This window comes from Falco naumanni, chromosome 1 (genome assembly GCF_017639655.2).
Source record: "Falco naumanni isolate bFalNau1 chromosome 1, bFalNau1.pat, whole genome shotgun sequence".
In the NCBI taxonomy this organism is placed as follows: Eukaryota; Metazoa; Chordata; class Aves; order Falconiformes; family Falconidae; genus Falco; species Falco naumanni.
In genome coordinates, this window is record NC_054054.1 from 44,481,130 (window position 1) to 44,508,405 (window position 27,276).

Consider the following 27,276-nt stretch of genomic DNA (forward strand, 5'->3'; position numbering starts at 1 on the left):
TGAGGCCGCCCCTCCGCGGCCGTGGTACCGCCCGGCCCCGCCCGCCCCCGCCGCCGGGACCGCGTGGTGCCGCCCGTGGCGCAGCGTCTCTGTCTGCAGAAGGGGACGGAGGGACGGCTGGGGGAGGCTCGCTGGTTCACCATGAAGCCGCCCAAAGTGGTGCCGTGGCGGCGGCTGGTTGGGGTCTCCTTCGGGATGTACACGGCCGAGGAGGTCAGGTGAGGCTCCGCCGCAGCGGCGGGCTGGCCGCTTCCCCGCCTCGTGAGTGCCATGGAGGACTACAGCTCCCGGCGTGCCCTGCGGCACCGCGCCGGCCGGCCCCGGCGGGCTGTGGGCGCGCGGCCTGCTGGGACACGTAGTGCGGCTGCGCCTCGGCCCTCGGCAGCCGCTGGCACGGCGGCGGCTCGGCATCCCCCGGCTGTCTGGGGGGCTGCTGGACCCTCTGTGGGGGTTCTCAGGCCCCTTGCGTGGCCTGGGGCCGCTGCGGGTCTTGGAGGAGGGGGGAAGGGGGGAATTCCTTGTGTGGGACTGAGGCGGGCTCGGGGAGAGGGTCTGTGAGGAGGCGGGGCGGCGGCCCCGGGCCCCTCCGGAGAGCCCCGCGCTGGCAGTGGAGACGGGGACAGCGTGGCCGTGGCCGTGTGCTGCCGGCGGCAGGGCCTGTGGGGTGCAGCACGAACTCACTCTGTGAGGGTAAAGGCTGTGCCTCTCCTGGGGGACCTCCCCTGAGGGGGTGCGTTGGCTTCCCCCCCCCCCCCCCCCCGCCCCGCAGTGCCAGCCTGCAGGAGCCCTGTGCTGGTGAGGCAGGGCTTGGTCCTCGGTGGGCACACTGGAAACCTGGCCTGGGATCTGATCCTGAGTGCCTGGCACGGAAGAGACCTTGCTGGTTTCAGCGAGGGGAAAATTGCTCAGATATTTTAGCACCAGCATAAGTATCTCGGGGTTGAGGCCTTTGTTGCAGAGGTTGTTTTGCAGCTTTTTCCAGCAGGTTGTGTCTCCTGGAGTTCCAGAGAGCTGCTGGTGTGATGTTAGCACTGTATAGTCAAGTAGATGCAGCTGTCATCGTCTGGGTATTTTTATTGGTTTTAAAATCTCTCCCACTGCTTGAGAGGACACACAGACAAAATTACTTGACTTCTGAATGAAATGACTTAAGATGTAAAAGAAGTACTTGCTGTGGTGTGATTGTACTCAGACAATGAAATCGACAATACAGAAATTCCCACTGCATGCACAAAGTGCCCTCATCAATAAAAAAAAGTGTATTTATACGAAATGTCAATGCTGTTTGTACTGTTCAAGTGCCTATCACGTGGTTGTTTGCTGCCACTGGTTTTTGTTCTTTTCTTTCAACTTCAGGAAACTGAGTGTAAAAGCCATAACAAATCCTCAGTATTTGGATAATGTGGGGAATCCAGCCATTAATGGACTGTACGATCTGGCTTTGGGACCTCCAGACTCCAGAGAAGTTTGTGCAACTTGCATGCAGAACTTCAGCAACTGCCCTGGTCATTTTGGCCATATAGAACTGCCTTTGACTGTCTACAACCCTCTGTTTTTTGATGTATGTATGCTTAATTATTGTCTTGCTGGTGAAATGGGTGATGGCGCTCAAGCTGTCGTACAGTTTATAGTCCCTGAAAATAGTAAAGATGCCGAGGTCTGCTTTTGCTGTCAGTTTAAGTGTAATAACAGCAAATGTAGTAGAAAAAGTTTCTTGTGTCATGGTAGTTCAATACAAATAGACTCCTTAGATTTTTGCAGAATATACACTTTGTGGTAACACTTATTTTACTCAGTATTGACTAACAAGAGAGAAGGACTTAGCTGATCACTAAACTATGTGACCTACTGTAGGGTCTTATGCCTTAATTAAATGGATGACACAGTAAAAATCATTGTTGCCTTTAAACAACTACCACAGGCTTACATGAACAGCTAGCTACTTTTATCCTAGGTTCTCAAGGTGCTTTCTGGACATTCAGGGCTTATTTTTTCTCGGTATAGCTGTGTTGTACATTCTGGCCAGCAGGTCCTCCTATTCCAGAATAATTTATTCTAGAAAACTGGATCAGTGTGGATAGAACCCAACAACCTATCCAGTAGTATGCTGAGTGGCATAATGTGTGTGCCAAGTAAGTGAAAGAATATAGCGTTGTAAGTTTGGTGACAGCAGACAGTTGAAAAATGCTAAGCTATATAGAAATCCATCTGTCTCTGTAATTAAAAAAAAAAAAAAGGTGGCTGTCAACAAGATTTCCTACATCTGGAAGTCTGGCACACGTGCTTCTCCTAGCTTTACAGCTGTTGCATGTACATGGTATGTGGGATACCTAAATTGGGGCAGAGATTTTATTTGGCATGCATCTTTTGGGACAGCTGTTATAAGCTTGTTTCGAAAGCTACTGGTGGTGGTGATCAAACTGCACATTTCTCCTAAGTGTTTCATGCAGATGTTTTTTTCAAAGGGTCATCTTTTAAATATAAAATGAATCCTGGCTGTGAGAGTAGGATTTGCCTTATTTTGGTCTTCTGAAAGTTAGGTGCGTAATCTGATTGTACTTTGTAGCTCTTTCTGGACTCTGAGGAGTGGGGCTATTAGCAGGTGAAGATTCATCTAGCCATAACAGGAACCTGAGCTGGCATGAATTGTCCTCCTGAGGTGCTGATCAGCCTATTTACAGTAGCTGACTCCTGCATAGCCTATTAATTGAGAACAAAAATGTCACTTTCAGATGACTGAAGTTAGATGAGGTCCATCCCACTTCTAGTAGTGTCTCGGCTTTCAAGTAAAATGCTTGTGTTTGAACGAGGAATAAAATCATGCAGTAGTAACTCCTAGTCTTCAGGCCCCTGGTGCTGTGTGTAGCTAGTGTGGGTTGTGTGCAGAGCTATGCTGAATAATAAAATATCAGAATACCTTTTTATGATGAAAAATAATAAAAAAAACAACCACTGATACTTTCCTGAAGCTTGAGGAGAATGTGGTTGCATGAAGAATCTTGAGGGACACTGGTAATGTATTTGTGCCAGAACATTTCATTTTACTAGGTTGGAGTTTTGGGTACTACATTGTCCTTTACAGGACAAACTGTTAGGAACGGTAATCACAGTGCTATGTGAGAGCAGCCTTGGAACCAGAGTTGCTGTAGATATGACAGGATTTTCCTGTATCTGTTAATGTAGTTGGCCTGCAGATAGTTTGTCTACAGATCATGCTTTCCATTTGAGTTTGTAACTGAAAGAAATTTTTTTTTTCAGTCCAATTCTTTATGACTAAATTTAACTAAATGACTAAATTTCTCATTTATAGTAGCACTTTCTTTAAGTTCAGATAAATCTATCTACTTGCAAGCCAGTAAGTCTACCAAGCTAACTTCTCCCCCTCTTTTCTTTCCAGAAATTATACCTTCTAATTCGAGGTTCTTGTTTAAATTGTCACATGCTGACATGTACTCGAGCTGTGGTTCACTTATTGCTAAGTCAACTCAAGGTTCTGGAGAAAGGGTTGCTTCATGCCGTCCATGATCTTGAAGTCATTTTGAACAGGGCAAGTACTATGTATCTCTCCATTCCTTTTCGAGTTGATAGTGCTGTAACTATGAAGCTATCTCAATTTATTTTATTCTGTTTCGTTTAGTTTTTAGAGCAATGTGCAGATGCCACAGGTTCAGAAATTGAAGAAGAGTTAAATCACCATGTTCAGGAAATACTACGGAGTTATCAAATAAGAGATCAGTGTTCAAATGTAAGTATAATCAGTGCTTCTCCTGAGTTCTTGGGTTTTGTCCTCTTAAAATAGTAATGTGCAAAAGAAAGTCTGTCTTGGACCATGTAGACTCTAGATTTTCTCCTGGAGTTCTGAACTGTATTATGTTTAGAGGTCTTTGTGGGTGAAATGTCTGAAATTAAGCTTAAAAAGATTTTATTTTCTGTTAGTACAGCTACTGGGTTTCTGGAAAATACACTGTGTAGGTAAATGTTTTGATGGTGTAAATACATAAAAATAATTTGACACTGCTTTCAGTACATTACCTACAGATGTTGATGCTTCTTTGTATGATGCTTTAGCTCTTTTGAGCTGCAGAACATTTCTTGAGAACTCAGGCATCCAGCAAATTTGCAGAATTTCTTCACAGTGAAATTTTTAGTTATGTAATTGAATTCTCATTTCCATTTAAATGCATTTTAATGTACTTAGTTAAAGGAGAATGTTAGTAAAGAAAATTTTTAAAGGTCTAGCATCTTAAAGCAGGTTTGTTTATAAGCCAAGTTTAATTCTTTAATTCCTTGTTTCAAAACTAACCTTAAGGACTTTTTGTGATCTACCTTCTTAAATCGTCATTAGAGAAAAGCTTTAAAATTCAGTACTGACATGAAAAATAAAGACTATTTATGTAATAAATTTAAAAAGGAAGATGGTGAGCATTGAGGGGGTTATTTTTCCAGCAAACATGGGAAGATGATGGAAGAACACTATAGATCAAGGCATGAATTAAATCAATACAAGGATGTGTGTGCATTGATAGTAATAATGTTCATGTTGATAGTTAACACTAATTGTGTAGTGTTTAATCAATAATCCTTATCAAATGTTCTGGTTTATTTTTATTTTCATTATTTTTAAGTCTTTTTTTTTTTTCTTGTCTTTTTTTTCTTTGTCAGGTCAAAAATGTATGTGAGTGTAGAAATAAACTGATAGCACAGTTCTGGAAAGCACATACAACTTCCAAGAAATGCCCAAACTGCAAGTAAGTTTAAGTACATAAGAAAGTAAATAGCTGGTATAAAGTTAAATACAGTGAGCGTTTGTATTAACTTTTTAACTGCCTTTCCTGGTTTCCTTCTTTTTCCTTTAAGATCTAGGAGATCACTGGTGCGAAAAGAGCATAACAGCAAGCTGACAGTAACCTATACTTCTACAGTATACCATAAGTCAGGAGAGGGAAGCATTCTAAGTGAGCCAGCAGGTAAAATATTTGTCTTCTACTCAATATGTTTGCACTTACTTTCCTGTATTTAAGGTGCACCAGATTCCTAGCAGTGACTATGCACTTGTGACTCATTTATAAGAAAATAAAATAAAACAATAAGTTCAGCATTAGGGGAGTACCCAACTCCATTAAATTTCTGTGTTTGCAAGCCTTCTGTGCTTTTGCAGCTTCGAGGTCTGTGTATGTCAGGAAAAGAAGTACAAAAGCATAATCTATGTCAACTGATGTGGTTGAAGGACATTTCATTTTTGGCAGGTAGATGATTTTCTGCTAGATTTGTAAAATAGACTAGATAAAAAATTAACTAGAAAGAAGATGACCAGCCTTACTTCAGAAAGAAAATCAGGTAATCCTGAGTCTTATGGAAGAATTTTTTTGTAAAGGGGAAAAGACAGAAAAGAAAGCAGATGACATTTCCCAGGCTTAATTGACCTGGTGTTTGAATCACTTTAAACTTTTTTCCTCTTGTATCCTTGATCCTTTACACATGCAGGTAGAATTAAAGTAGATTTGTGTGTGTGTTATTTAATGCTTTAGAGAAAATTCATATAGCAAGCTTATTCTATTTGCTCATCTGTGATTTGAGTACTAGATTAAATCTCTGGAGTTGTGGCTGAAGAAGCACAACGTGGATGATGGGTTTTAAAGCAGAAAGGTCAGATCTCTGCTTTAACATCCTGTTCATAACATTTAGGTTCCAATTCATGATACATTCAACAAAGGCAGAAAAGTCTGCGTATCCCAGTGTTACTCTTTTGAGTGACAGCTATGATTTCACTGCATTAAATTGTATGATATTGCTTTGAGCTTTTTATTTGAGCCCCTTTAGGTGTGTCCACACTCTGGGACATGTTTTATTATGCTAGTGAAGAAAATAGTTGTTTGGAAGGTCTGGTATGTTGCCAGATTTAGAATACCTTGCCTTAACCACAGAAAGCTTCAAAACTAGTCATTTTCTCACAGGCTCTATTATCTATACTTCAGCTGTGAATAGTGAGAAGTATCTTCCCCCTGTCAGTGTTCAAAGACCAAGTCTGTAATACCGCTTGATTACTTTAATGACAGTGAAGTATTGTATCTTCTGAAACAGGACGGACTATACAGTTATGTTACATTCTGCATAGCCAGCGTTGCAGTTACTTACTGTGTTGAATCTTGGAGGAAGTACTTTTAACCTTGGTGTGGATGCATTTGTGTTTAAGGGATGGAAAGGTTTTCTATGTGAAGGAATGGGGAATTGAAGTTTCAGTGTGGAAAAATCTGTATTTCTGGCCTTAAGTCAAAAGAAGAGTTCTGAGATCATGAGATTATTGCTTTTCATCAAGTCATGTACTTTGGCTTCCCTGGGACACAAGGAGCTGGCCTACAAGAGAAATGGGAATTGAGACCCAAAATCTCTGGCTTTTTAAATAGCAAAACCATAGGTTTTCTTTCCCTGCCAAAATATGGCTAACCTAGACTCTTAAGTTACAATATAGATGGGTTGCTGACTGTCACTGTTGTCTCATCCGTTTGGGTATTTCATGGGAACCTTGATCTCACTCGTAATGTTTGAATCCCACTTCTGTGTTTCCCAGCTGTAATTAGTGTTTTGGTCAGTGGCCGAGATCATTTGAAAAAGGAGTCCAGCTCACCATTAATCAAATAAAGCATATGCTTTACATGTTAAAGTTGAGTTGTGTTTCAGTTGCTTACATTGATATCCATTAATCACAGAAATGGCTGGTTTTTCCAATCCTGGGAAGGCTTGCTCTTTTTAATTTCATATTGCCAAAGCAGGCATTTTAATAATTTTAATGTAGATGTCAGCCAGTGTATTTTGCATGTATTTCCATTTCTTCTCTGAGCTGGAAGCCCTTATCATTGTAAGCAAAAAAACTTTCAAAGTAACCTCTTGTGATTATTTTTTTAACTTTATTTTTCGCCAGGTATTGATGAAAGCCAATTAGGGAAGAGAGGATACCTGACACCGATGACTGCCAAGGAATACATACTGGCTTTGTGGAGGAATGAAGGTAATGACTGTTAAAAGCAACATTACTTTGCTTTCTGTTATCCTTTAGTGGACAGGGTCTGCAAATATTCCTGTATGAACTCTGTCAGATCTTTGCCTTTTGCCTTGAGGGCTCCTGGCAGCAAGATAGATTTTATGACAGGAGAACTGGTAGCTAGTGAATGCAGTGAGTTGAGTTCAGTAAATAGTTTGATCAGCTCTTCTTAAACTGTGGTTCCCCACAAATCACGATTGTTGTTTACAGAGAATTTGATGCTCATATGGTGCTACACCTAATATTCCCCACAGCTACATTGGTTAAACACTGAGGGTGTATTTAGCAATCTTTTCTAAGTTCCCTGTACTCTGAATCTGACTGCATTTGCCAGGAAAAACCAAAGCAGTTTCATGACCAGTCACAGCTAGTAGCTGGAAACTGTTTCTTCCTGCTGTTTTGCTTTTTTCTTTTCCTATACTCTAATTCTATTTAGAGTTGTTTCTAAAATACCATGTATGTGACCAAAAATAACAATGGCAGTTCTTTCTAAAGTATGTCTAAATGTTTTTATTTCAAGCAAGCTTGCTGGTATTTAACTTAGCAGGTTTTTTTGACTTCATTGACCAGCTGCATCTGGGGGTTTGAATTCCTAAACAATAGCAGTGATAATGAATTTACATTTTCTATTGTATCTTTTTAGGTTTCTTTTTGCGTTATCTCTTCCCTGGGATGGATCCCCATGAGAGCTTGGAATTCAGTCCAGAGATGTTTTTTTTAGACCTACTTGTGGTTCCACCTTCAAGGTAAAATTTCCCTCAAAAAATTTTTGTAGGAATCACGGGGTTTAGCACAAACTTTTTGCAGGAATCGGAGATGCAAGCATCTATAGTACAGACAGTGATCTGCTGAAGTGTCAGTGGAGTGTTTAAAAAAAAATAAATCACAGCAGTAACTGATGGTAAGCTTTATTATAAATCCAGATGAGTTTGTTAAAGGACTGAAATACTAATTATGAAAAAAAAGTGTTAGTATTTTAAGTCACTGCAGAGTATTTTAACTGTATAGTGCTGGTAGATTTTCTTGTTGAGGAATCAGTCCTCTTTTATGACTGTCTGAGTATGATACAGTAATTTTTAAATGCTCGCTGTTAGTTTATAGGGATTATTTTTCATGCGCTGAAGGCTTAGCTTAGAATGTTTGAGGTTTATCATGCTACTTTTTGGTGAATTTTATCTTCTAAAGTTACTTTGATCTGCTGTAGGTATCGTCCCATAAATCGTGTTGGAGACCGACTGTTTACAAATGGTCAAACTGTGAACTTGCAGGCTGTCATGAAAGATGCCAAAATGATACGGAAGCTGTTGGTTTTCATGGCAAAACAACAATGTCAGCCAATAAAAATTGCAGAAGAAGAAATCCAAACAGTAAGAGTTGGTGGTTATCTTATTCTTTGTTTTTTGGATATATGGGCTGGGTTCAGGTAGGCTGCTGTTTAAACTGTTCCAGTAACAGTTTTAGCCTGGGCTGTTGGTGTGTGTGCTGTTGGACATGTTCTCCATAGATTGATTGTCTCCTCCCCCATTTGCCTCTTTCCAGTCACCTGCCTGGTACAAAGGGGAAAAACATTTTCCTCAAACTCCTTTAGTCATGGTTTTTGTATTAGATCACTGTATGTGAGACATGGTGGACTCCAGTTACTGGAGAATGAAAGATGTACTGCACAAACAGTTCACAGTAAAACTTTCTCCACATCTTATTGAATGAAAAATGATGTGGGGGATAAAAGCCACTTTATCTTCTAAGCCTAGTAGAGCCAACCGTGGTCTTGGTTATTTTTGACCATTGATGTCTAAATGAAATCAAAATATTCACAAATAACCTTAATTAGTAACAATGCCTGTTTGCTACCGACCAGTTCACATGGTCAAATAGTAGTAAATAATAATGTATGTCACCATGCTTCTTTTCATATTTGTCCATGAGTTGTATTATTGAGAGTTCTTTGATACTGGAGTTAGTTTCAGCTGAATTTGATATACATCTTAAGTGTAAAACTTTTTGAAAACATCTGTAGTTACTTAGAATTGAGCCACTAGGTGGAGATATGTTCTTAAAATGTTTGACGGGTCAGAAGGTTTATGTGTTTCGGATGCAAGAGGTTTACTGACCTTTAGACTGTGAAATCAAAGTAATGTGGGTGACAAAAGCTCTTGGATTTACATCATTTTTATGTAAGGATAGGACTTCCTAGAGGCACAGTGATTTGTAGCATGGACTGCCTAACCAGTAACATCTAATTTGGGAAGAGGACTGTCACGAGGAGATGACTGATTAGCAATCATCTTTAAAATCCCACTGGTATATGTAGCTGTGGTATTTGGAGATCTCCCATCCAGACCTGTCTGAGGCACTTGGTTGTAATAATTTGAAAGTTACTTTACATTGTTAATGTAAATGGTTTGTTTGTTTGTTTTTAATTAGTGTCTTTAACATGTTGTGAAATAGTGGCCAATGTTCCATTTGCTATTGTCGTGGTTTAACCCCTGGCCGGCAACCAAGCACCACCACAAAGCGGCTTGCTCACTCCCCCCCCACCCAGAGGGATGGGAAGGAGGATCGGAAAGGAACGTAAAACTCAAGGGCCTTAAGAACAATTTAATAGGTAAAGCAAAAGCCTCGCATGCAAGCAAGGAAAACAAGGAATTCATTCGCCACTTCCCATGGGCAGGCAGGTGTTCAGCCATCCCCAGGGAACCCGGGCTCCATCACATGTAACGGTTACTCAGGAAGACAAACGCCATAATGCCAGATGTCACCACTTTCCTCCTTCTTCCCCCAGTTTATATACTCAGCATGACATCATATGGTATGGAATACCTCTTTGGCCAGCTTGGGTCACCTGTCCTGGCTGTGTCCCCTCCCAGTTTCCTGTGCCCCTCAAGCCCTCTGGCTGGCAAGGCCTAAGGAACTGAAAAGTCCTTGATTTGGTATAAACATCACCAGCAACAACTAAAAATATCAGTGTCCTATGAACATTGTTCTCACATCACAGCCAAAACACAGAAGTGTACTACTAAGAGGAAAATTAACTCTATCAAAGCTGAAACCGGGACAGCTAGTTAATACTATAATTTCAGCCTAGTAAATAGAAGGTATTTTTTATTAAGTCCAAGTTGCTAATTTCTGTTTCTGTAGGAGACGGGAGACAATGATGACCCTCTGGACCATTCTGTCCTGACGATGATTCCAGGACAAACCATTGCAGATAAGCTGTACAACGCCTGGATTCGTCTTCAGAGCCATGTCAACATTGTATTTGATAGTGACATGGACAAACTAATGACAGAAAAATACCCTGGTATCCGTCAGGTGGGTAGCAGTCTTAGAGACTCTGGACTTTGAGTGTCCAGACATTTAAGAGAAGTTGTTGCAATAAGAAAAAGTGAAGTATTTGTGGTTAGTATGTAGGCATTTTCATGATACTCATCACAATGTCTGGACATCTGTCTGATGTTGCATGCTTTCACGTTTTAATCATTAACTTCTGTTTTCAAAGCTATTAGAGAAAAAGGAAGGACTGTTCCGCAAGCACATGATGGGAAAGCGTGTGGATTTTGCTGCTCGATCAGTCATTTGCCCCGATATGTACATTGGTACCAATGAGATTGGCATTCCTATGGTAAGAATAAATGAGTGTTTCTTTTTGGTGCAGCTGGGGACTGAACTACACTGTAGCACTTGCAGCTACATAGCAAGCAGTTTAAAATGTAGAGATTTTCCAACTCATCTGTCCTCCTTCCTCCCCAGTGTGTCATTGCTGTGCGTTACTACTATGTGTTAATAAAGAAGAAGCATTGAAGAGCAGGAATTCACCATTATAGTGAACATCACATTTTGGGAAAGCGGATTAAAAAAATAATAAAATATGTACTTGCTTCCTGGGTTATGAATTGATGCAAATTTAAGTGGAACCTGTTTCTCCTGTGGTCTTTGTACAGTGTATCTTATAACAGCTATGGAAGCCTTTAATAAAAGGTCATAATAATGTCACCAACTTCATTCATCCTTGATGATTTTTAACTACACAGATAGGACACCAAGCCTGAATTCGAGCTTTTCATTATATCAATTTTTCTGCTTGCCTATCTGCAAATAGTGGACCTGGTGATAATGCACTTTTTCTCTGTATTTGCTGATTGGTTTGCAGAATTTAAAATCGTGCTTGCCTTTTTATTTAATTGCTAACTGGGGTTTTCTTTTCTACTGCAGTAGAACAGTGTAAAAAGGACATTGTTTCTATTCTTATGGTAGAGGATTTTAAAAAAGAAATGTATTTATTTGGCATGACAGTGGATTGAAGGGGAGATGCATCCAAGAGCTTGAAGTAATTTATCTTTATATTGTATGAGTTATCATTTGACAGTTTTCTCAGTGACTTAGTACTGTTCTAAGCCAAATTTGAACAGCTTTTTATATCTCTCCTCTTTCCCTCCTGTCTAGGTATTTGCTACCAAACTGACTTACCCACAGCCAGTCACTCCCTGGAATGTCAAAGAGCTGAGGCAGGCTGTCATAAATGGCCCAAAGGTTCACCCTGGAGCCTCCATGGTCATTAATGAAGATGGATCTCGTACAGTGTTGAGTGCGAGCAGCCTGACCCAGAGGGAAGCCATAGCTAAGCAGCTCCTCACTCCGTCTTCAGGTGCACCCCAATCAGGACTGAAGATTGTGAGTGTGACCGAGGGATTGTTGGAGCCGTTCTACATCTGTAGTGTTTTTCTTAAACTGCTACTACTACTACTGTCCTTGCTAGTGATTCCAACAGACCTGCTCACAAAGACTCCCAGGGCAGGGTTATCTTGTCTTTTAGTAGATGGCTGAGGAAAAGTTGGGGGGTGTTTGGGAAGCAAAGCTTGATACTTTTTCAAATTCTATAAACTGTTTTTCCATCCTGAATTTTACTCTTCCTTAATATGCAGTGTGTGGCATTCATCTGGCCAAGATGCAGAGTCTGTATTTTACAGCTGACTATTCCTGGGAAATGTTAGCAGTATGGAAGATAAAATACTGCTTTCATCTTATGCTTCTATATCCCTCTGCCTCCCTGTCCTTCTCAGCAAAATCTTATCTTTTTTTCTTCTCCTTTTGAAATATGAAATAGGTTCTGTATTTGGAGCAGTTTTTTGGTGGTAGTCCTGGAGGCTGAAATTCAGTATACTTGTAGAGTAGGTACAACACAAGCAGTTGATGTGACGTCTTCCAGGAGCGGGATGTCCATGAGGATGTACAAAGTAGAGTCCTCCATTCCGTGTCAGCCATGCTGACAGTGGCACTGACCGGGAAGGCTGTGTTGTAGTGCTGACTGCTATAACCCGGAGTCCGTCTTCCCATCACCATCTTGTTTTACAGATGACAAACCAAGAGACAGCCACACTGATATCCACCTGTTTGTACAGGCATTAACACTTGAGAAATGCTTAGTGCTTACACCAGTTGTTTCTTCGTAGCTGCTGGAGGGTTTGAGTTCTCTGTGCTACAGCTTAACCAGCCTTTGAAACTTCTTAACTATCTCCATCCCTTGCAAGAGTGAGAACTTACTATTTAGCTGGTAGGGCAAAAGCTTTGGTGATGAATAGTCTTTTCGATGTCTGTTATGTGTATCCTTGTCTCTGTTAGAGACATGGTAGAGATTTAATATTTAAGACTATTTCTGTGATGCCAGTTCTCTCAACCTGTCACAGAGGTAAACAACAGTATTTAGACTGTACAGCTTATCATATTCATGTTGATAATCACTTAAATAGCTATATGGGTGTTAGAAATTAAAATGACACTGTTTTGAGAGACTGTTCTAGATAAGAATATATTGTCTTTTACTCAAACCTGAAGTTACAACTCAGAGATCTTTGCTTCAGCTACTGGGTCATATTATTACCTAATTGTAGGGTGTCCCGTGCTGGGTGTATGGTGACAGGTATTCTCAGTTCAGCCCAGTGGGTTTTGGATTAATAGTTTATTTTCTCATTTACAAATGGCATAGTTGTCTTTCTTTTTCAGTCTTTGATCGCTATATTGCCAAGGGAGAGGAGAGATTGGTAGTGTGTGGCTTCCATGCTGTTAACTTGGTTTGATCACTGTGGTCTGTGTGAGTTAATGGAGGATACACAGCCTTAAGAGTGTGGTTTGGTGGAGAGCAGGGGCTGTTCAGGGGCAAGTAGTTTTGATTCTCTCTTACAGAGTTTTGCACAGAACATAAGTACTGGAAAGGAAATGTTTTGGATGTGTGCATATTTTAAGATGGAGTCTTTTCAGAAGCATATGTGGAAGTGCCTTATAAGCAGCAACCAAAATTCTCTTGCAGGTATGTCGACATATTAAAAATGGAGATGTCCTTTTACTGAACCGCCAGCCCACTCTTCATAGACCTTCCATCCAAGCTCACCGAGCCCGAATCCTGCCTGGAGAAAAAGTGCTGAGGCTTCACTATGCCAACTGCAAGGCTTACAATGCTGATTTTGATGGTGATGAAATGAATGCCCATTTTCCACAGAGCGAGCTGGGCAGAGCAGAAGCCTATACCTTAGCCTTTACTGATGAACAGTATCTGGTTCCAAAGGTGAATAAAACTGTCAGATAAATTTATTCCTATGTGAAATCAGTTTGTTTGACTTGTTTGGTTGGTTTGTCTAATGATAAATGAGATAGATTGATTCCCCCTCCCTCCCTTTATTTTTTAAAATTTATTCCTGGTTTCTATTCTGTCTCCACTTGCAGTTCTCTTTGTCTAAAGAAGGCCCAGTACATCCAAAAAATGTGGTCCTTTTAATGTGAATGTCCATAAGAGATTTGATAGTTATGCTGTGATGTTGAGTTCTTTACAAGTTACTTTAGTGCTTTTATCCAGCTGGAATACTTTGGGGAGCTGCTAGCATGTGACATTATGCCCCCCAACCCTTTTTCTTGTTATCTCTTTAGGATGGGAAGCCGCTTCCTGGCTTGATCCAGGATCACATGATTTCTGGAGTCAGCATGACAATCCGGGGCTGCTTTTTCACCAGAGAGCAATATATGGAGCTTGTTTACCGAGGACTAACAGACAAAAAAGGAAGAATTAAAATCTTTCCTCCTGCCATTATGAAACCACAGCGACTGTGGACAGGAAAGCAGGTAGTTTATAACTTAATTAGCTTGAGGAATGCTGGTGCTTCCAAAGTGAGCAGAATGCTAATGTTAAAACCAGTGCTGCTGAGGGTTGCTGAAAAGCCAGATTCCATCATCTAAATCAACACCAGGTAGATGTTGGTGTGTGTTACTGAGCTATGAGAGTCCTCTTTCATTTAAAACGACAATATAAGAATAGCACGCTGAACAGCGTTGCAGACAGAAGTATAAAGCTGCGGTTTACAGGCATGGGAGCAGAGAAGGAATTTGTTGTGGATTATAGTAAACTAAGCTATGCCAGTCAGAGCTTTTAAATCTTTGAACTTAAAAGGCTGTAGTAAATATTTATTTTGGTGTTTGACTTTTTGGTTGAGGTCATTGTTAGATGGATGTAATACCTAGGAAGCCCAAGTGAACGCTCCATTTTCCACTATTTAAGAGAGTTTAACTTTCAAGCCAAGTATTATGTCTCCTCATAGCAAAGGAAATTCTCTGCCAGTTTTTAGACAACTTTTTTTTTTTTTTTAATTAATATATCTGTCTAATTATTGGAAAAATGTTTGGTGCCATATGTTTCTGAATAATTATGTGTCTTAGCTCATTGATCTTTCAAAGACTAGAGTAGCAAGAGGATATTCCTGTTTTGTAAAGGTCAGATTTCCAGGCTTTCAAAGCTTTGCTGTCAGTGGAAAAAAATACGTATGGGATGTTGCTTTTCTCCTCTGTGCCACATTCTTTATGTTAAGAAGGAAATACAGGAAATAGTTTCTGCCACTCTTCCTGCTTCTCTATAGGTTGTTTCTACATTGTTAATAAACATCATTCCAGAAAACCACGTCCCACTGAATTTGACTGGCAAAGCTAAGATTGGTCCAAGAGCCTGGGTAAAGGGACCTGCAAACAGATGTCTAAATCTTGATTCAATGTGTGAATCTCAGGTATGCTGGGGCAGCAGCTCTGGAAATTGGGCTGGGCTGTAGTGTTAAGAAAATTGTGTGTAGAGGAATGGGAAGCAGGCAGGTGACAAAATTAAAAGCAGATATTGTGCAACAGTTACTGCCAGAGGGTGGTGATGAGAGGATAGGCCTGGGGATCAGGAAAAACTCTGTTCTCATCCTGACTGATGGAGATTTCATCTGTTTTTGTTAGACCATGTGTGTGTCTTCATTGTTTGACTTCATAGGTGGAAAAATACAGATGCTGTTAGAAGTTTTATTTCTACTATAAATTCTGGAAGTATAGATAATCTGACCGTATTTGACTCTTTTAAAACTTAAACGTATTTTCATATAGGTTACACAGAAAATCTGTAGAGTTTGTAGTAAGATCAAAATTTCTGTTTTCCTGAATACCCGTGGTTTTATTTTTCAGGTTATTATTAGAAATGGGGAATTACTGTGTGGAGTCTTGGACAAGGCTCACTTTGGCAGCTCTGCCTATGGCCTGGTCCACTGTTGCTATGAAATCTATGGGGGTGAAACCAGTGGGAAAGTGTTAACGTGTCTAGGACGCCTCTTTACTGCTTATCTGCAGCTGTACAGGGGATTTACAATGGGTGAGTATCACAAGGAGTAATTCACCAGTGCTGTAGTGCAGCACCTTCTAAGATATAAAACAGACACTGGGCATAATACGTGCTAAGAGTGCTGTAAATATAATTTTGCAAGACTGTCCTTGAGTGGGATTGCTGTTTGCCAGCCTTTTAATTTTTTTGTCTTGTTTTATTCTGGTTGGTGCATAGCTGGCCTTCTAAGCATAAAGAGAAAGTGTAATCCTGAGTATGACCATCAAGTTCTCTCTTCTACCCTGCCTAGTCAAAGCATACACAGTCTAGATGTCTTGTGTTGAAGTTTTGTTTAGATCAAAAGCTCCTAGGAGTCTTTGTTATTTTTACTTCTTTGAAAAAGAATTGTTGCATGGAAACCAGAACAGCTGACAAAGCGAGGTGGAAGATCTTTGAGGGGTTATTCATCAAGTCTTGCATATTTCGTTCTACTGTAAATCTTTTGGTAAATGTTTGACTTCCATTATGGCTTTGCAAACTCATACAGAAATGCACTTGGCACGCAATAAAAATTTGACCCTTACTTTACTCTCTTCTTGCAGTAGTTGAAATATTTCAAATTACCATATAGAGCTTTACAAGATGTTTTTATACTAATGAAATACAGTATATAGCAGCAGAAGGGTTTACATTGGCTCTTATCTGAAGGGATAGTATGTTCACTTAGAGTTACGTAGGCAGACAGCAGTAGTGAGGAACCAACAGACTGCGGTGGGCTGAGGTAAAAGAATGGAGATCTTTGAAGCGAGGAAGGTAAATAATTGACCAAGACATGGAAAATATGTCTTGAGAGCCAGGGCGTAAAAAACTTAGGAAAAGATTATGAGCCTGGGATCACAAGGTAGTTAAAACATCAGAAAAAGAGATAGAAAAAGAAAATGGCTTCTCCCTCAAAAAGCCACTCAGAATTTTTTTTCTTGTTAAATTTGAGTTAGTCTCAGGTTAACAGTTGCTATATATTTAATTGTGACTTTCTTTTCTAGCTCTCTGCTCTCAAAATCTCTGATGCCAAATGTGGTTCCTTCCTCAATTCTTTCTGGGTTCAGATCATTATGTGCTCTATTTTTCTTTAACAGGGATTGAAGATATTTTGGTTAAACCTCAAGCAGACCACAAAAGAAAAAAAATCATTGCAAAGTCAAGGCAGCGTGGTATTGAAGTAAGTCTGTCTTGCAGAATTTTTTTCCCCCCATAATTATTATTTTTTTTTTAAATCCTGCCCTGTTTAATCATGCCTGCTTCGCACCTAACCCCCCTATATTTTAATTTCAGGCTGTTAGAGCTGCTCTTAATTTGCCAGAAACAGCATCATGTGAGGAGGTCCAAGAGAAATGGCAGGATGCCCATCTCTGCAAAGACCAGAGGGATTTTAACATGGTTGATCTGAAATTCAAGGAGGAAGTAAACAATTACAACAATGAAGTTAACAAGGTTGACATCAAGGCATCCGTGTATACTAATCTTGTTTGGAGACTTTCTTATTAAGTTCATGTCGATGAGGGGTGCCTGACTGTTCAGAGGCTGAAGCTTTCCATCTTCCTCCAGTATGAGTCCTCACATACTGCCTGGCCACGTCAGCCTTGTCCTCCCTGAATGAGAAGATGGCTTAATATCCAAGACACTTTAAAATTATGAATAGGAATGATTGTGATTGCTCTTTGTTTCACTTTCTTAAAGCCTTCAACAGGAATTGCTTTGGTTGATTATTTTATTAATAATGGTTTGGTTTTGTTCCCTTCACCCCACCACAACTCTTTAGGTGTGTATGCCCCTTGGTCTGCACAGGAGCTTTCCTGAGAACAATTTGCAGTTGATGGTACAGTCAGGAGCCAAAGGATCGACTGTAAATACAATGCAGGTAATGGCTGCTAGAATATTTAGCAGCTACATGTGATTTGTCCTAGAATGTAAGCTATTGAGAAGTATATTTAATACAAAAACAACATCTTTATTTTTGGAGAATAGAGGCCTTTGGCATGGAAAAATTTAGAGGAATGTAATAAAGACCTCAGTGGGTGATGGAGGACAGTCAGTATTTATTGTAACCTTCTCTTCTTTTAATCAGTTTTCAGTAGATTAGGATTTATGGAAACATCAGACCTTCTTTTTAGAAGGAATGCTGCAGATTGTACGAACAGTCCTACTGTAGGAGAAAGAACTTCTCCAGGTCTGTGTTGGAGACTGACTCTGTTTTCATCTTCCACTACTGAATAGGAACAACTAAATCTTACTTTGATTTTGGTAGAAATGGCAAGGATGCTTTTTCATTTTGCCTTTTGAAACACAGACACCAAGAAGAAATACTATATAAAAAGGCCATCTAAAATTCTGTCTCTGATGAGAGAGAATGACCAAAGCTCAAGAGAGAGAGGGTTTTGTTTTGGGGTTTTTTGTGTGCTGATTTTAGTACACTGCTGAGAGGTGGTGAGGGTAATGTAGGGACCAAGAATATATTTACAGGTTTTTTTAGTTTCACATCTCTTTGTATTAAAATGAGCATACAGGATGAGAATGGAAATGAGTCAGGGCAGTTGAATACAACTTTAAAAGACTAGAGGAGACCTACATGCCTTTTATGCCCATCAGTAGCAAGAACATTTAATGAACATGTTGACACTTAGTTAAAGAACATTTAATGAATGTTTTCATTTTTTTACTGTGTTTTTCAAGAAAAAATGTTGAACTTACGTAGCAAATAGTTGGGTAGAAAAGTGATGCTTCTTTTTTTCACATCTGCTTTTAGATTTCTTGTTTGCTGGGACAAATTGAGTTGGAAGGTCGAAGACCCCCACTAATGGCATCTGGCAAATCGCTGCCATGTTTCCAGCCTTATGATTTTTCCCCTAGCTCAGGGGGATTTGTGACTGGCAGATTTCTCACTGGGATCAAACCTTCTGTAAGTTTAATACTGCTTGTGCTTATACTGAAGTTTATTTAAATCTTGGTATTTTAATGTAGTGTCTGTGATTATAGATAAATTGACTTTATTCACTCTACTTTCATATGTAGCTTTTGAGAAAGGGCATAAATTGCCAGTCTTGGTATACTTCTCAGCAGAATGCTGATGGCATTGTGCTTCTGTTTAGGAATTCTTCTTTCACTGCATGGCTGGCAGGGAAGGTCTTGTGGATACAGCTGTCAAAACCAGCCGTTCTGGGTACCTACAAAGGTAAGAGGCTTGGTTTAGAATTTGAGCCTTTAAAAGGCCCTTTTGTTTTCTTGGTGTTGGTTTTTTTTTGTCTGGGTTTTGGGTTGGTTTTGGTTACTTTGTAGAATACTGTAGGCTGGAAGGAGTGCCTATATTATATTAACTTCAGTGTACTTGCTTTTTAGGAAAATGTTTACTGAGTATTAAATGCTTGTTCTAAGGCCAACTTTCTAAAGGACTAGACCAAGTGCAACTTAACTTCATCATCTCTTAAGTTATCTCAGACACGTAGTATCATCAATGTTTCCTTTTGGAAAAATATTTCTCCTGGTACAAGTAAAGATGCACAAATTCCAGGCAACGCTGTTTTTTCGTGACCACATTGTGTGGCCGTTGTCTTTATTCAGGCAACACCTCCAATATATAGAAGATTGAACTTTTTAATTCTTTCAGAGGATAGTGAGGGGTTTGAAAGAAGGGATGCCCCCTTCTTTCAGACAATTAAGAATGACAGCAGAAGTAGAGAGTAATTAGTTATTTAATTTTAAGTCACTCCAATCCAAGGAAGCTGGGGGGAGCAACACGCAGAAAGATTTGCAATATCATTACGCTTTTCACCTTTTTTTATGTCTGTATAATTTTTGGCTGCCAGAATTTCTTATCAGTCCTTAAGTGCACTTAAGATACCAATGAAAACAGTATTTTTCGTGTTAGAGTTTTGTCTTGCATATTGCTTTGTAGCCTCTTAATAGCAGTGTTTGTTTTTTGTTTTTTGTTTGTTTTTCCTGTGGAACAGGTGCGTCATAAAACATTTGGAAGGACTGGTAGTTCAGTATGACCTGACTGTACGAGATAGTGATGGCAGTGTGGTGCAGTTTCTGTATGGAGAAGACGGACTTGATATTCCTAAAACTCAGTTCTTACAACCTGAGCAGTTTCCTTTCATTGCAGAAAACTATGAGGTAGGACACCTAAACTTTGAGTATTTATATGGGGAAAATGGGGAGACTGAAATGCATGGTTAACGTCTGGCATATCTGTTAGAGATCCAGTAACGTATTTATTTCTCTCAGTCACTCTCAGACTAACCTACGGTTTTATTTGCTGTTGTACAAAATATGGAAGTGAATCTGAAGTCCGTGACATGATTTAAGCTGTCTCAATTTCAACAGAGCACCAACTGTTCTCCCTGTTCTCTTCTTTTCTAACTCTACTTGGATTCAAGGCAGATGACTTTTACTCTTCAGTCTGTCAAGTTTGATTAATTTCCTTTTACCAATATCATCACTGCTTATTAAAGAATGGCAATAGTCCCATAAGGATATAAGGAGTTTTGTCTCAGTTGGGTTGAAAATTGTCTTACAGCAGCTGCACATTTTGAGTGGTGGTAGCTGACCTTTTCGGTTTGCTTTGCCTTTTCTTCTACAGTAAGCATAGAGAGAAGAATAATTATACAGATAACTTTCTTATAGGTTATCCAGAAGACAAACCATCTGGATGAAGCTTTAGCAAGGATGGAGTCTCACCAAGCTAACCAGCAGTTCAAAGCCATCAAAAAGTGGAGAGCCAGGCACCAGAACTCTGTGCAAAGAGAAGGAGGTTTTCTGATGTTTTCCCAGAAGAAAATGGCAAGCGTAAAAGCACAGATGCCAGGAGGTGAAATCAAAAATGGAAGAGATCCTGCTACTTTACAGGTGACACAGAAGCAGTTTAATCCATCAAGCCCTTTAAAAGTTGTAGAATTCAGTGTTTTGGTTTTTTAAGTGGATTTTTATGTCCAAAAGTATTTCACAGTCTACTTATATATAAGTTACCTTTTGATGGAATCATATGTCAGCTGTGTGGGTGATGAAGCTGAGATTCATTTATTAAAGTCTGCGGGCCCTAGTGCTAGGGCAGAGGCCAGAAACTCTGAGGTAAAATGGGTTTTAGAAAACAGCCCATGTTTGTGGGTGTTTTGGGGGAATTGTTTTTGTTTGGTGATGGGTTGTTGGGGTTTCTTCGGGTTTTAGTGGTTTGATTTTTTTTTTTTTTTTTTCCCTATGTACACAAAGTAGATCTGTCTTTGGATGGACAGATCCTGCTAGCTGGATGAGAGCCTGTTTAAATATGAAGATCAGAGGGCTGAGCCAGCCCTGCCTAGTGTTTCAAAAAAGTACTCTTGCTTAAGCCTCTTGTACACGAGGGCACTAATCTATATTTTGTGGCTTCTAATGAAAATACAAACACAACATATAAAACAACATACAAAATTTCTATATAAACACAAAATGCAAACAGGTGCTGCTTCACAGCCTTGCTTTCACAAGGAATTTACCCTGGTAGAATGCGGACAGTTAGATTGAAACTCCCAAGTTGAAGGTGTTGAGAAATGTAACTCATGTCAGCTTGTCTGCAAATGTTATGCCTAATCACTGGTTCATTTATTCAGCTATGCTCAATTTGTATTGCTGTTGACACTTTTGGTAACATTCAAAGCAGTTTGGCCTGGGATTTCTTTTACTGTTAGTTCATTTTTTTTCTTCCAGTAGATGGGTAGATATAGATACATGTTTATCTCTGTCTCGGTATATTATAGAGCTCAGTGGACAAACTTCTATGTCACAAGCCAGTTCCTCCTTCATAAGACAGCGAGGCACGTTTAGCTCATTTTCTGTATTGATTTTTTTTTAATGTTGGTATTAACTTTTTCCTTTATTAAATGCAACATTTGAAATGTTACCTGAAAGACTAATAAACTGAACAATAGAACAGTCATCGTGTGTAAGATGCAAGCTATGTTTAAGGTGTCTGCTGGACTGCTGGGCTTAAAAGTTAACAACTGAAAATCAGTGAAGCTCCTTTGTACATGCCAGCTCTAGACAGGCGAGGTGGTAGTCAACTAGGAGTAAAGATTGTAAATGATTGTTAAGGGGGCTCACTCTTAAGTTAAAATCATTCTTAGAGGGTTGTATTTCACTGATTTCTGGAATAATCACTACAGGTAGATAAGTCTGACTATTTCAAGCTTGTAAAGAATCTTGAAATCATTTGGGATCAAAAGTGTTAAGTATCAGAACATGGAGAATACTGTATTTGTAGCAGAGTTGTTTGCTGTGTTATGTACACCCTTAAGTTTTACACAGGTAGTCTTTTCCACCTTCACTATTGTTAGATTGCTGGTGGAAGCAGTGTTATTTGGTTTTGGTCTTACTGTGGATAAACCAGTCTGCTTACAAATTTCCTCTTATTTTCAGTTACTGAAGATGTGGTATGAACTAGATGAGAAGAAACGAAGAAAGTATCTGAAGAAGACAAGTAAATGTCCTGACCCAAGCCTTGGTGTTTGGCGTCCAGATACTTATTTTGCATCTGTTTCAGAAAGTTTTGAAAATGGCGTGGAAGATTATATCAACAGATGGGAATATGAGAACAGGCAAAGTTATATGCACCCTGCACTTTCTTCTGATAGGTAATAACTTCTGTGTCTTTACTAAGCACTGAGCCAAAACCCAAAATACCTATTTTTGGACAGAGTTTGCTAAAGATGAAAAGTCTTTATCAACTCTTGTTTTTGTTGTGACCTTTGTGAAACAAAGTAGTGGGTTTCAGAATGGTTCCTGAAAGCCAAGTGTGCTTAGTGTGCAGTGGAGAGGCCCTGCCTATCTGTTTCTTCCAAACTTGAATTTTCCATGCTGCTAAGGGCTTTGGCAAAGGCTTTATGGAATAACAGCAACATAGTGCTGTCCCCCTACATATAGTACTTCACAGTAACTGTGTTATTATATATAATAATAACAAAATATGTTCTTGACACACCTTGGAGCTAGCAAGGCAGTTAAGATTAGCAAGTGAGAGTAAATGGTCTCTCTTCTGACATTCTGGGAATTAGCAGCAGAACTAAAGTATAGTTTGCCAAGGACCCAGTTGTGTGTTAATGGGCTCTATTTGCCAGATCAGATTGGGATAAACAATTTTACAGTTTCTGGAGTCTATTTATATCATAAGCTACTAGGAGAAACTGGCTGCAAGAGGTAACTTTTATTGAACCGAGCAATGTTTCAGTCTTTTCAGAGTTCTTTTTGGTTGAGCTAAACCTCTTATTTCCTCTTTTCAGATTGAAGGATTTGTTGTATTTAAAGTGGCAGCGATCTCTTTGTGACCCAGGAGAAGCTGTGGGTCTTCTTGCAGCTCAGAGTATTGGGGAGCCTTCCACACAGATGACTCTGAACACCTTCCACTTTGCTGGCAGAGGTGAAATGAATGTCACACTGGGTATTCCAAGGTGAGAAAACTGTGTTCTCAGTGGGTCCTTTGCTATTTTTGGCACTTAGGTAACAGTGCTTAATTTCACTGGCAGGTATATGTGTCATCTTGAGGGCAAATAGTCCTTCAGTTGCAAATTGTGCCTGTTCAGAGCTATTGTAACATTTTACAGTTTTACAGTTGTTTTGGTTCATTTTCCTGCTAAAAAAATATCTGTGAAGGCCCCTTACTCTTACCTTACCTTACTAAATGGCTTATTTGGTTTTGTATTTTAGTCAGTACAGTATAAGCCTAAAGAAATGGTGCTTTGTGATTTTGCCCTCTGCTGACCTCTTCTTCCCCCTACTAACTTTTAAACCTGTTATTTCACACACAAAATTTCACTGCAATTATAAAATCTGGTATGTTTAGTAGTATTATCACCTATGTAGAAAGAGACCTGTTTTATAGCAGGTTTCCCCTGTATCTTCTGTTTGGTGACTGTGACTTTATCACCACACACCTGTTTACCAGCCTGTCCTTAGCTTGTTCTGAATAACACAGGTGCTGACCCTGGCCTTGTGTGTAGGTGTGTGATGCCGTGGGTGGGAGATGGTTATGTTACTTCAGAGAAGCAGGGAAGGGTGAGAAGGTATGAGGAAGCACACATTATGCATCTGTAGGAAACAGGCTTTATTAGTTCTTCTGTTCTTGGAACAATTTATTATCATCTCTATTCTCTTCCTGTAATTGGGATGATAATCTAATTGAAGCAGTAGAATACTGTTGTGCTGTGCCTGATGAGGAACCAGAACAGTGAAAAGGAGCAGGCAGTGGGTAACCACATGTCTTGATACATGTGGCTTGGGTAGAAATAGCAGTTGCATGCTGCCTAAATAAATGAACTAGGTATTTATTTCATTGCATAGTGCTTTTATCATTTAATTTGAAAGATCATTCTTTGTTTAAAGGTTGCGGGAAATTTTGATGGTGGCCAGTGCAAATATTAAAACACCAACAATGAGTGTTCCTGTGTTCAATACCAAGAAAGCTCTCAAGAAGGTGAAACAACTTAAGAAACAGCTCACAAGAGTGTGCTTAGCTGAGGTGAGCCTCCTGTTCATTGTATCCTTTGGGAGTCAGCAAAACAAAATTCCCTGTTTGAGCTTATCAGTTGGTCTGGTTTTGTAGCAGTTTCCATTTCTGAAGGCTCATCTGTGGTTGCAAGATTCAGAGGTGAAAAGAAAGGACCCTCTCATACTGAACCTCTAATACTTGCTGGGAAGTGGAGCATTGAAAGGGATTGCAGTTACTGGGCTGTATGGAACTTAAATCCAGTTTAACCTGTAGAGCATTGTTAGGCTGCAAACTCTACAGAACGTAAAGGAAGGGTAATAGTTCAGACACAGCAGCAGTGTAATGGCTGGAAGGGTTTATGTTTGCTGCCATAGCCTTGGTTGGGTTTTTCTCAAGTTCATTTTTGTCAGTCTCTAGAATTGGAGGAGTTTTTGTCTTTGAGACAGGCTAATCTGGTGTGATTTGCATACTGGAGACCTTTCTGTTTGTCCCCCACTCCTTCCTAGTCTCCTACAAGTGGCTGTGCTCAACAGAAGCAGAGTGTGTGGCTCTGTGGAGACTTGATATACCAAAGGGTGATGTATTCTGTGCTCTCTCTCTTCCTAAGAGTGCAGTCTTTCTTGTGCTCTCCTGCATGCCCTAGCCTCTTCTGTCTTAATCTTTCAAGTTGAAAGCAGCAAGGATAGGGTTAAGACTCGGCATTGTGCTGAAATATGGTCATGCACAATGAGCACGGGTCAGTAGAATGAAGCTGTTGGCCCACTAAGAAGTGTAGTCTCTTGTGAAGGAGTCATGTGGGAGGTAAGGCTGTTCTCCCAGTATTCTCTTAAGTTAATTGTTGGGAGGAGTTTAAGCCAAAAGGAGTGCAACAGGGTAGAGTCCTTTGGCCCAGGAGCTGCCACAGAGCCTCCAGAAAAGTTTGCTAGTTAGCCTTGTATAATTCTGGTCTCCTGTGGAAAGCATTGGAATTGCAGGAAATAATGAAATGTCTTCATTAAAGAAGCAATGTTACTACCTGGGGCTTTTGTAGGTCTTGCAGAAAGTTGAGGTAGAGGAATCCCTGCATGTGACATGTAAGCAGAATAAGCATCACCTCTACAAAATCAAATTCCATTTCTTGCCCCATGAATATTACCGAGAAGAGAAGTGTGTGAAGCCCAGGGACATCTTGCACTTCATGGAAACAAGGTGAGTTTGCTTTCAGATACTTTTAATATTTGCTCTTATTTTGCCTTTCCATGGGCTCCAGGGGTCACTGTATGTTGTTTATTACTGCTGCTATGTCTTCCAGAGCAACAGCTTCCTGCAGATGTGCTTGCAGAAGCATCTGCACAGTTACCTGTTATGTCGAATAAAACTGTGGATCTGTGGTGTGGTGACAATGCAGAATTGTAGCAAGGCAGATCTTTCACATGTTTCTGATACAGTCTGAGAAGAGCCGTATAAGCAACACATCATACCTTATATTTGGATGCTTAAACATTTATTACCAGCAAAAATGTTGGAATACTGAAGTTAGCACTTTGTGTTCTCATTGAACAGAACTAAACCTTAATTTTTTTATTCTTTTTTAAAAATAAATAAATCAGAAAAGGCTGGCTTTTTTTCCCCCCTTTCGTTTTTTCCCCTGCTTCCTTCCCCATGTCTGGCCAAATTTGCATATTTAAAAGTAGAACATTTAATGATAAATGTCTGTTGGAAGCTATTTTTGTTTTGCAAAAAGCCTTCATTGATTTCTTCCTCCTTCAGGCCACGTGAGTTCAAGCTGGGTTATTTTATTTAATAATTACACATGTGCTCATTGATTTAAAAAAGAAAAAAAGTCCAGTAGTACGCCATCTCTTCTCAAGGTCAATTTGATGTGTAGATTTTAAGTCCAGATGAGTTTATCATTTTAAGCTTTGGATGTATGGCTACATCTGTGATTGTAAGAGAGATGATACCAACCTTTTGATTTCTAAAGGGATGGGAAAGGGACAAGAAGAAGAATTACTTGTCTTATCCTGGAAGTACTTTTGTATCCACCAGTGAATATTCTTGTCATGAGTTGGATGGCTTCTTAAACAAATTAGTTTTCTGACAACTTGAAACTGACTGCGGTACTGCTGAGCTTTGACATTGTGGGTTGCTGTTTCTTTCAGGTTCTTCAAAATTTTTCTGGAAGCAATTAAAAGGAAGAGTGCAAAGATGGCATCTTTTACTGAAGTCAGCACCCGGAGGACAACTCGGAAAGATATAGATGCTGACCAAGACGAGGTACAGAAAAACATTACCTGAAAAATGCCTCGCTTGCTTTAACTGGTTTTGAGAACCACAATATGAAAAGCATAGCATGTTTCCATGTGAACATGAAATGTGTGAATACTAAATTACTTGTTAAATTTTTTCTTTATGCATAAACTGTCTTCATAGTCTCATACAATTAACAAGGAAATTAAGGTTATTGTTTATTAAATCCTAATTTACTTAAGATTGTACTCTGAAAACACTTGTTTATTTCAGTTTCACGGAGATAAAAGCATATTACTCTCTGTTTACTCCCAGATCAATGTCCTGTTATAGCAGTGGTTGTCCAAACTTCAGGGAGGATGCTTTTTTCATCGAAAAGCTTTTGCATGTTCCTGCTGTCGCTCCTCTTTCATCAAGAACTGTCATATAAGCAGGCTGATAGCTTATCTTTCTTGTAGATGTTCATCTTGTTTAATGTTAAAGTTATTTCTTCATAGTAATGGGCTTATAGAAATTAATTGGTCCTGAAAGTTAGAACATTGAACAAGGAATTGTTGAATTTCAAATGCTTGGCTAAAGCTTTTTGATGCAGTTGATGCTTCCTAGCAGTCAGCTAGATTATCTGGTCTGTTATGGATTTCTAGACACAGAATAATCAGGAAGCTCCAGAAGAGGAAGAAGAGAACATTGTTGACGCAGAAGCTGATGAAGGGGATGGCGATGCTACAGAAGCAAAACGGAAGAAGAACCAGGAAGAAGAGGTAATGATTTTATAGGTGCTCAGCACTGCACTTCTAATTCCCAATTTCCTGTGCCTTGGTTTGAGTTGGGAAGGAAAGCTTCCATTGAAACAAAATGCTGAAAAAAAGCAAAACCCACTTGAAAGGAGAT

At 39.8% G+C, this 27,276-nt stretch overlaps 1 protein-coding gene across 2 annotated transcripts in view; it reads left to right on the top strand.

The window, feature by feature from the left end:
- Positions 1-44: 44 nt before the first annotated feature.
- The window catches only part of POLR1A (RNA polymerase I subunit A), a 34,665-nt gene continuing 7,433 nt past the window's right edge, over positions 45-27,276 (top strand). The window contains exons 1-29 of one of the 2 annotated variants that reach the window (XM_040591707.1): positions 45-218; positions 1,357-1,561; positions 3,398-3,547; positions 3,638-3,745; positions 4,663-4,748; positions 4,858-4,967; positions 6,920-7,006; positions 7,683-7,785; positions 8,244-8,406; positions 10,178-10,351; positions 10,539-10,661; positions 11,483-11,710; positions 13,344-13,598; positions 13,958-14,149; positions 14,938-15,081; positions 15,515-15,698; positions 16,784-16,866; positions 16,980-17,138; positions 17,467-17,565; positions 18,451-18,603; positions 18,794-18,876; positions 19,652-19,817; positions 20,328-20,549; positions 22,092-22,306; positions 22,952-23,119; positions 24,051-24,186; positions 25,187-25,344; positions 26,298-26,412; positions 27,030-27,146. In XM_040591707.1, coding sequence (XP_040447641.1) covers positions 142-218; positions 1,357-1,561; positions 3,398-3,547; positions 3,638-3,745; positions 4,663-4,748; positions 4,858-4,967; positions 6,920-7,006; positions 7,683-7,785; positions 8,244-8,406; positions 10,178-10,351; positions 10,539-10,661; positions 11,483-11,710; positions 13,344-13,598; positions 13,958-14,149; positions 14,938-15,081; positions 15,515-15,698; positions 16,784-16,866; positions 16,980-17,138; positions 17,467-17,565; positions 18,451-18,603; positions 18,794-18,876; positions 19,652-19,817; positions 20,328-20,549; positions 22,092-22,306; positions 22,952-23,119; positions 24,051-24,186; positions 25,187-25,344; positions 26,298-26,412; positions 27,030-27,146 — 4,263 coding nt within the window. In that variant the 5' untranslated portion in view covers positions 45-141. The remainder of the gene's footprint in view (positions 219-1,356; positions 1,562-3,397; positions 3,548-3,637; positions 3,746-4,662; positions 4,749-4,857; positions 4,968-6,919; positions 7,007-7,682; positions 7,786-8,243; positions 8,407-10,177; positions 10,352-10,538; positions 10,662-11,482; positions 11,711-13,343; positions 13,599-13,957; positions 14,150-14,937; positions 15,082-15,514; positions 15,699-16,783; positions 16,867-16,979; positions 17,139-17,466; positions 17,566-18,450; positions 18,604-18,793; positions 18,877-19,651; positions 19,818-20,327; positions 20,550-22,091; positions 22,307-22,951; positions 23,120-24,050; positions 24,187-25,186; positions 25,345-26,297; positions 26,413-27,029; positions 27,147-27,276) is intronic. The other variant, XM_040591715.1, reaches the window with a different exon arrangement.